Here is a 9,847-nt window from a genome sequence, read left to right as displayed (position 1 = left end):
GGCGGGTCAGGAGTGAGGGGCACCGGTAGCACTGGGGGGCTGTGGCTTGGGAGTGAAGGCATAGTGCAAAGGCACATCAGGGCTGTTCAGCACCACAAAGCAATGGTGGGAGGAACATCTGTCACTGGAGCCACGTCCTGGTGAGTGAGGGAAGCAGCGGGAGCTCTGATTTTCCATGATAAAAAAAACAAAATCAAATGCCAAAATATATAGGTATTTAGAAGGTATTTATTATAATGATTGAGGCACTGGTAGACTTCTAGACTGTTTAAAAACTGTAATTATATCAGTAAAATATTGTGTTCAGCTGATACCTGTATGTGTATATAGATAGATAGATAAAATAGCATTTCATTTTAATTGTGGAAAAACATGGAATTTGGGTGTTTTAAATCAGAGACTATGTCATTTTTAAACAGAGAAAACCAGGATCCCTGCTTATAAACTCATTTCTGCCATTTCGTGTTCTCTCTCGTATCTCTGGGAGTAGCCCAAAGTCACCAAGTAGGACACTGTTTTGGGCCACAAGGCTCTCACAAGATACCAAACTTTCACTGTGATTATATTTCTCTTTCTAGTCACTGTGCAATGTACTTGTCTTGTAGGGCCCTCTCTTTTGGATGTGAGTCTAGGATTATCCTTGTTTTGGTAAACTCTGCAGATCATTTCCACATTATGGCATTGCACATGCTGGGAAATGTATCTCCTTTTTTTCTTCTTTTCTCCATATCCATGATGCCCATGAACTTTATCTTAAACCCTTCAGTATCTGCCAACTTGTGCAAGTATCTCTGCCCAAAGATCATCCTCCCGTTGGATGGGATGATTGCTTTAGTTGGATCTACAGTTCTTATAAAATCATCCTTTCCTGTACTTTGCTGATGACAAATTACCCTCTCCCAGAAAAAAAGAATTATTGTCAGACATTTGTCACAGATTCTTTTCACTGTCACAAGTCCTACCTTCACTGAGAATAAACTCATTTCCACTCCTTCACCTGGAATTACTCTAAGATAAGTGCTATCCATCCATAAGTGTGCCTGATGTTTCTTAATTTTGGTACCTTGAAAACAGTAAAAGCTGTATCTTTCTGCTTTCTACTACATCACAGATCACTGCCTCTCTACCCCTGACCCCAGTGACTTTTGTACCCTTTTTATACTTCAGAGAGGTGGGTGCTATGTTTCCTATGACCAGTCCTCCCTCCACCACCTGGGTGACAAGGCCCATCAACTATTGAAGGCTTCTCTCTACAGTGCCCGCTCTTTCATCCCAAATATGCACCCTCCCTTTTCCTTCAAGGCCCTAGTACAAAGGTTTGTGGGGGGCAAAGTCTGGCTCATGGGCTGGATCAGACCCACGAGAGACTCCATTTCCCAGCAGCCCCTGTGGTGGCAGCTCCTTCTGGCTGCCACCACTGGACCCAGCCCCACTTCCCAGGCACCGTGTCCCATCCACCCTGTACCCGCTGCCGGGTGCAGGACCTGCATGAGCAGGGGATGCGGTCAGGCTGCCGGGATGGTGCCACAGCCAAGAGTGAGATGGGCGGGTAGGGCCGAGGAGAACCCGGGATATCGGGGTGCTGGGGTTGGGGCAGAACTGTGATCCACTGCCTGCAAGGCCCTGTGATGAGTGCAAGCAGTGCATCATGGCTCTGCCCTGGCTCTGGCCCTGCGCTGTCACCACCACACAATCCTGGCCCCAGTCCCAGAGCAGCTCCTCGTCCAGCCACACACCCTGCCTGTGTCACTCCCAGCTGCTCTTCATGGAGACCCTGCGAGCACAGGGCTATGACAGTGGGACCAGGGTAGAGCCCCAGTTCTGCAACCCCACTTGTCAGGGCCCCACTGTTCCCAGGGTCTCCGTGAAGACCAGCCAGGGGAGGGACTGCTGGAAAATGGAGTCCAGCCAACAGCCAGATCCACCATTTTGCCCGCGCCTGCCCTAGTAGAAACCTTGAGTTTATTGGATCCATTTCCAATCCCCATCAGTTCTTCTTCGACTGCCAAATCACAAATGCACTTTAACCACTGCCCCAAACAGGATATGGAGGTCCCACACCTAACTTAATCTGCCGCATCCAGCAAGGAGAGTTGGAGCTCTGGGTCTGTGAGGAGAAGGACCACAGGGAAATCTCCAGGTCAGAGGACCTGTCACCAGGTGAGTTGTGTCTATCCCCTCTACCTAGTTCCCCTCAGAAATTCTCTATACCCAGAGTGACTAGGGGCTTAGAAGCTTCTGACCTGTCCTGTGTTGCCATTCCAGGTTGCTAACCTCAAAGAGCTTGTGCTATAATGTGTCCAGGCAGATGTTCTTCCCACCCCCTGAAATTCAAAGCTGTGAAGACAAGCAACTCTTCCTTTCTTCTCTTCCTAATTACAGGTGTTAGGGAAGTTGAGATTAACAAGCTTTCATGTTTGCGCAGGGGGCGGGAAGGAGGGCTGTGGGGAATGAATACCCCAGAGTTTGCACCAGAGTCTTACCTTTGCTGTTTTATCTCTGGGGCCTTGAGTGTCACAAACCCTGAGACTCAACATAGAGTCCATGTGCAGGTTAATGCCAAGGGATACATGTACACGCCCCGATATTTGCCCTTTCATGCACTGCAACTGTGCATTGTTTGCACCAGCGGGATTTCGTAAAATTTTAAAACTCTTTTTGGCGTGTTAAAGTAAAACTGCTCGGATGTAGTCAAGTTTGGCTCACCGCGAATTAAAGCATTGCGTCTATGGATTCGTTGCATGCAAACACAAAGACACTCAAAGACGTGTAACTACCCTCTTTTTCCATCGGGTGGTGTTGCACTACTTTTGTAGTTCAGGCCTTTGATGCCGCTTTGGATTGCTGCTGCTATTTTTCTTTTTGGCCCCTGCTCATCCTGCTGTCCTGTACTGCCACCTGCCTCCCCTGCTGTGTGCAGGCTGGGCAGCGTGGGGGTTGCCAGGTGGGGGGAAGCAGCTGCAGGTTGGGGTCCATGGTGTGGGTGGGGCACTCAGTAGGATGGGGATCCCAGGGCCCCAAGGAATCTTAATCCACCTCCCCCCCACCCCAGTCTGCCATGCTGTTGCTGCTTGGCTTGGGGATTCCCTGGGGTTTGACCTTCTCTGCTGTTTCACATGAGGATACAAAAGACAGGAGGCAAATCATTCTCTTTTATAGACAGAACCTTTAATTTTTTTACCCTTCTATTTTTTTCATTAGTAAACGAGTGGCACAGTTACATTTGTAGAAATCCAAGCAGAGAACTATGCACAGTTGAACAACTAGCAGCTACATTGATTGAGGCCACCAACCCCACCGTTGAAGGACATTCAGCAGACAGGGGACCCCAACCCCATTTGGGCGGTTTGGGGCAGGCATCCCTGCAAGGCAGACATCCAATGGAGGGAGCCAGCACACAGGTGCACAGATGCCAGCCTGGAAATGTTGCACACACTGCATGCTTCACAGACATTTCTGAAAGATTATTTGTACTGATTACCCTCACTGTTTCTACTCTACTAATTATTTGAGCAATTATTTCTAATGATTATTATGAAAAAGGGCAGTCACCCACCCACCAGACGCTGACACTGAGCAGGCAGGAGACCCCATAGTTTATGCCAGGCACCCAAGGAAGCACTCACAAAATAGCACAAGCAGTATTTGACATGCAGATTACTAACATTTCTTTAAATCCAAATATTCTACATTGACATTTACATAACTTAATAGCTTAGTCACAACTAGCATGGGATAGTTATAATATTTTAACTTGCGCAACAAAGACTTATTTTTGTAACTGAAAATTTAAAATGTATGGTGGTCAAATGCCAAATGTTTGGGATCGGTAATAGTCAGTTTTTGACTTTCAAGAGTCACCAGTGTTTTTATGAAGTCATGCGTTGTATTTTTCTGTTTGCTTATGGTTTCGCTTTTGTGTGATTTGTGGTTTTGCGTTTGTGTTTCATACGTTCTGATCAAGCACTAGTCAGTCTTTTCAACAGCACCTTCACGCTGCAAGTATTTCGTGTTGCATTTTTCCGTTTGTGTCTTTATGATTGTGTTTTGTGTATTTGTTTTCTGGGTCCTTGTGTTTGTGTGTTTGCATGCTTTGTTTGCTTGTGCTTGTGTGTTTGTACGCTTTGTGAATGCTTGTTTTGTAGATTGCATAGACATTAGGGCTGGAAGAGGCCTTGTGAGATCATCTGGTCCAGCCCCCTCCTGCCCAGGGGCAGGAAGTCAGCTGATTTATAGTAATAGTTGCTTGATCAGAATGTATGAAAAGGTGGGACCTCAAGTACAAACAGACTAGATGCAAACATTGCTCTACGCTGACATTTGCATAGCTTCATAGCTGCTGTACAACTCAGCTGGAAGAGCTACAGTACTGTAACGCAACGGAGGGAGGCACCAACCACAAAGCCCTGATAGGAGAGCACATACAGTACACGTCAGACATTTCAGATAGTCTTTTTCTAAAGATTACAATTGCTCTGTTTATTTATAATCATTAGTCTATCCATTATTTCTAAGGATCACTAGGAAAGAGGGCAGTCACCCCCCTCCCAAACACTGACATGGAACAGGCAGTAGGAAAAAGGGCAGTCACCCACCCCACCGGGCGCTGACACCGAGCAGGCAGTCCCAGTGCAGATTCCTGTGGCATGGAGGCCACTTGGGACTGGTCTGCAGAGGAAAGCTCCATGGGCTTGTTCCCTGAGTTGGACCTCTCCCTGGAAGCAGCTAGGAAGCACAGCCCTGCTCCTTCCAGAAGGGAGAGCTGCAGCTATAAATCCCCCCTCCCAGAACATTTCTTGGAGGGATGAGGAATGAAACATAGATTTCATAGACATTAGGGCTGGAAGGGACCTCGGGAGATCATCGAGTCCAGCCCCCTGCCCAAGGGCAGGAAGTCAGCTGGGGTCATAGGATCCCAGCAAGATAAGCATCCAATTTACTCTTGAAGGTGTTCAATGTAGGTGCCTGAACCACCTCTGCTGGCAGACTGTTCCAGACCTTGGGGGCTCGGACAGTAAAGAAATTCTTCCTCATGTCCAGCCTGAAACGGTCTTGCAGGAGTTTGTGACCGTTCGACCTCGTCATCCCTTGGGGCGCTCTGGTGAACAAAATATTCTATTATAATATTTCTACCAAATAAAAACAGCACTCATGCGTGCCACAGAAGCAGCTGGTTCAATGGGAGGCACTGCTCCCCACAGACCTATGACAGCCAGCGAGCCCCAGAAATCCACTGTGGGGCTGTTTAGCCTTGTACCCTGAGTGATCCTGCTCTCAGGACTGCCAGCAATCAAGGGTGAGCGCTGGGGAGCAGTCTCACCAATGCACTTTGGCTTCTGGAACGTGTCAGTCCAGTCAGGTGGAGGGCTCAGCATCATCTCCCCTGAACTCACCAGTGCTGTAGAACAGTGTTTCTCAACCTTTTAAGTAGCAAGTACCCCCTAACGTCTGAAAATTTTACTAAGTACCCCAACACTCAATTTTACAGGGGATTTTATACTTACAGACTAATGTGTTTTATATGTCAGAAGCAGGGCTGTGTATGTAAGGCCGTGATATGACAGATGTCTGCTCTGATGTAGGTAGGGCTGCCACCTTTTACACCAGGGGTGCACAACTCAAGTATGTACTTGGGCTAGAGGTGATGTTGGCCAAAGGTAGAAGGGATGAACCCAGTGCCATGCAAAGTGTGACACGCCAAATTATTACTGGGAGATTTAAAGTGCTGCATAGTGCATGGTGCATCAAATTTTTTGCTATAGTTTTGACAGGAAAAGAAGGTGAGAGAGAGAAAGTGTTGGGGTACCCACGTACCTCCTGCCTGTGTCTTGCGTTCCCCCAAGGGTACGCGTACCACAGGTTGAGAAACTATTCTGTAGAAGAAAGTGGCCATTAGCCTCATTCTTCCTTTAAGCAGATGCCACTAGTCTCAACCTCAGCCTGTTAGAGCACAAAGCCATTTGGGTACTGTCCTAATCCACATGTCCCACATCTGTTTCTCCCATCAAGGTCTGAGGCAATTGGGCTGGCAGCTGGGACAGAAGTCTGGCTCTGAAATCCACTGAGTAGGGAATGTTGCATGGCACCTGGATCTGGCCCTTCCTCACACCCAACATTCAGGGTTTTGGAAGGAAGACCTTGTTTTCTTAAGGAAACGCAAGTGCTGAGGTCCGGTCCTGCTTAAAGGCCTATCCCAGCAGGAGGAATAGCAGTGCTTGGACTCATGTCAGGAACTAATTTGGAGTTTCTCTTCCCCATGCAGGAGGTGCCTGCCTTCTGAGCAGAGCTGAGGAACAGCATCCTGAGAAAGGGCCAGCAAACGTGGAGCCATCACAGACTTCCCCAGGGAGTTTGGGTGAGATGGGCTCCCTGAGACCTGAGAAGGACCAATGGCAAAAGGGTCAGGAGAAGCCTCAAAAACAGGAGAATACAGCAGTGAACCAGGTACCATCTCCAATGGGGTGTGAGCTTGGAGAAGAGACACCACCCAGAAAGAGCCCTGAGTTCGGGGGACAATTTATGGAGTTGAGAGGCCTGAAGAGCCTCAAGGCAAAAATCCACTGGAGAGAGACAGATCAGGCAATTAGGGAGGGCCTCAGAGGGAAGCAGGCGTTCACTGCCAAGCACAGGGGGAAAGCCCACCCCCGCTTTGAGTGCAGGAAAACCTGTAACTGCCAATCATGCCTGGCTTTGCACAAGATAAGGCAGGCTGGGGAGAAGCCCCACATCTGTGCCAAGTGTGGAAAGAGTTTCACCTGCCTCTCAACACTGGCTGTTCACAGCAAGATCCATTCTGGAGAGCTTCCCCACCGCTTCATCAAATGTGCAAAGAGCTTTGTGTGCAACCTGGACCTGGTCAAGCACCAACATGTGCAGAGGGAGAAGCGTCAATACCAATGTATCACATGTGGTAAGACCTTCACCCATTTCTTCTCCTTGGCTCAGCACCGGCACATCCACTTGGGGAGGAAGATACATCGTTGCACCAAGTGCAGGAGGAACTTCATCTGCTGGCAAGACCTGTCCCGACACCGGTGTGTGCAGAGGGAGGAGCAGACACACCACTGCACGAAGTATGGGAAGCACTTCAGGCAGTCCTCTGACCTGGCCAAGCATAGGTGCCTGCACACAGGAGAAAAGACACATCAGTACTCTCAGTGTGGTAAGGTCTTTATCCGCTCTTCCATCCCGGCCAAACACCAGCTCATCCACACAGGGCGGATGCCTTGTTCTGATTCTGGGAAGAGCTTTACCTGGCCTTCCTACCTCGTACGGCACCACCTTGTGCACACAGGGGAGAATCTATATCAGTGCTCTGAGTGTGGGAAGAACTTCACCCAGTCGTCCAAGCTGGCCCAGCACCAGCGCATCCACACAGAGGAGAAGACACTTGGGTGCCCTGAATGTGGGAAGTCCTTCAGCCGCTCCTCCAGCTTGGCCCGACACCAGCTTATCCACACAGGGGAGAAGAGACATCAGTGCTCTGTGTGTGGTAAGAGCTTCACCCAGTCCTCTACCCTAGTTCAGCACCAGCGTATTCACACAGGGGAGAAACCACATCGGTGTTCTGAGTGTGGGAAGAGCTTCACCCAGTCCTCTAGCCTGGGACGGCACCAGGACCTCCACAGAAAAAAGGTACATCAGTGTTTGGTATGTGGGAAAAGTTTTACCCACTCCTGCCACCTGGCCAGGCACCAGTGCATCCACACAGGGGAGAAGCCATATCGGTGCTCTGGGTGTGGGAGGAGCTTCATCCTGTCCTCTAGCTTGGCTCGGCACCAGCGCCGCCAGACAGGGAAGGCAGATCAGTGTTTAGTGTGTGGGGAAAGATTTACCCTCTCCTGTCACCTGGCTGAGCACCAGCGCATCCACATAAGGAAAACCTCACATCAGTGCTCTGAGTGTGGGAAGAACTTCACCGAATCCTCCAGCCTGGCCGAGCACCAGCTTATTCACAGAGTGGAGAGGCCACATCAGTGTTCAGAGTGTGGGAAGAGATTTACCCAGTCCTCCCACCTGGTGCGGCACCAGCTTACCCATAGAGCGGAAAAGCCACATCAGTGCTCAGAGTGTGGAAAGAGCTTCACCCAGCCCTACAGCCTGTCTCAGCACCAGCGCATCCACACAGCGGAGAAGCCATATCAGTGCTCAGAGTGTGGGAAGGGCTTCACCCAGTCCTCCCACCTGACCCGGCACAAGCGCATCCACACAGCAGAGAAGCCATATCAGTGCTCTGAGTGTGGGAGGAGCTTCACCCAGTCCTCCCACCTGGCCCGACACCAGCGTATCCATTCCCGGGAGCATCCATAATTCTGCCAGCAAAGAGGAAGGACTTGTACATGTCTACATATTTAGCACCCACCTATGGCTGCATTCAGGCAAACAGCCTCAAGCTGGGGGACTGCAGAAAATGTTCACCCAGCCTTCAGCCCTTGTAGGGCACTGTAAAACCCAAAGGACCCAGGGGCTAGCCTCCAAGGTTTGATTGGTGGGTAGCGGCTAAGAGTTAACACCTGAGGCCAGCGCAGGTGCATGAAGAACCTGTGAGGAGACTATTTTTGCATCAGCCTTGGAACCTACGCATTCCCCATCATTTTCTAAAAGTAGTCAGTGGTCCCAAGGAGAGAAAGAGTTCCTTCAAAATAGGGTGTCCTCTCCAAGACAAATGGCTTCAAATGACACTCAAGAACTGTCACCTCCCAGCTTCATCCTCCCTCCTGTTCCCAGGCTTATGGTATGTGAGGCTTTTGAGTTGCAGAAAGGAGGACATTTGTGGCTGGGAAACATTCCCTGCCCTCCACCCTGAACTCACCTTTCCTCACCGCCACCTAAACTCTCTCCCAATCACACTCAGGCCCATTAGGTGTCTGTAAGACATTGCTCTTGCCACCCCAGGCCTAGTTTGGCAGATTTTGCTTTTCAGCCTGTCTTCAGAATTGTGCACCACTGGGTGCTGCTGCTCCCCCTGCCCTCCTTTCCTTCACTGCATTCTCTATAATGTGTTCTCTGCTCAAACAGACCCAGCACAGAGCATTACATCCCTGTGGTTGGTCTCTATGTTCTCTCCAGAGCTGTGAGCCCAGGGGCTACAGAGCAGAGATCTTTGTGATTTTCTAGGCCTTTCTCTTTCCAGAGGATTCCCTATAACCCAGGGGTTGTTGCTAATCTTCAGGAGCAGGAGTCGGTTGTACTTGAGGTATTACTCCCATGTACTGCTGCGCAGCAAAGACTCTGCACTTTTGAAGGAACCTCTGGCGGGCAGAAGTAGAGTCTCTTTCCTGGATGAAATGGGGTAGCAGGGGTGAAGGAGGTGCAGCCTGTGGAGGTCCTGCCTCTCCTGTGGAACGGTGCAGAAATATGAGGACATCCTCCAGGTGAATTTCAGCATATAGGCAACCCTCGCTTAGCGTTCTTTAATTGGTTCCTGAAAAACCAAGTGTTAAGCAAAACTGAAAGTCTTTGATGACCCGAGATGGTAACTGCAATTGTTTCTAATGACCCAAGATGGTGACCATGAGCGTTATAATGAAACTCGCGGAGTGCTAAATGAAACCAGGCATCAATTGGGTGTTATAATGAAATAGCACTAAGCGAAAGAGTGTTAAGCGGGGGTTGCTTGTATTGTAATCTCCCATGTGCAGCCTTCCTGCTAGTGCAGGGGCAGTCATTTATTTTGGGCGGAAGGCTACTTACTGAGTTTTGGCAAGCCATTGAGGGCCATGTGGGTAGCTCCTCCTCTTGACAGGTGCCTCACCCCAGGTCACCATCTTGGGACCAGAAGCCCCATCCCCTAACCCCTGACCTTTGCCACCAGAACTCCCTGGTGGCCCTGAGGACTGGGGCAATC

General features: G+C 49.6%; 1 protein-coding gene and 1 long non-coding RNA gene across 2 annotated transcripts in view; one reads left to right on the top strand and one right to left on the bottom strand.

Moving 5' to 3' along the window:
• LOC109324433 overlaps positions 1-2,104 on the bottom strand; it is an 8,075-nt gene extending 5,971 nt beyond the window's left edge. The window contains exon 1 of the long non-coding RNA XR_002104933.1: positions 2,023-2,104. This is a non-coding gene — a long non-coding RNA (uncharacterized LOC109324433). The remainder of the gene's footprint in view (positions 1-2,022) is intronic.
• Positions 1-8,982, top strand: part of LOC109324413 (zinc finger protein 135-like) — a 16,168-nt gene extending 7,186 nt beyond the window's left edge. Inside the window, exons 5-7 of the mRNA XM_019556409.1 lie at positions 2,044-2,160; positions 6,263-6,548; positions 6,777-8,982. Coding sequence (XP_019411954.1) covers positions 2,044-2,160; positions 6,263-6,548; positions 6,777-8,310 — 1,937 coding nt within the window. The 3' untranslated portion in view covers positions 8,311-8,982. The remainder of the gene's footprint in view (positions 1-2,043; positions 2,161-6,262; positions 6,549-6,776) is intronic.
• The last annotated feature ends 865 nt before the right edge of the window (positions 8,983-9,847 follow it).

Source organism: Crocodylus porosus, unplaced genomic scaffold (genome assembly GCF_001723895.1).
Source record: "Crocodylus porosus isolate Cpor-Errol unplaced genomic scaffold, CroPor_comp1, whole genome shotgun sequence".
In the NCBI taxonomy this organism is placed as follows: Eukaryota; Metazoa; Chordata; order Crocodylia; family Crocodylidae; genus Crocodylus; species Crocodylus porosus.
This window is presented reverse-complemented; position numbering and strand designations above follow the sequence as displayed.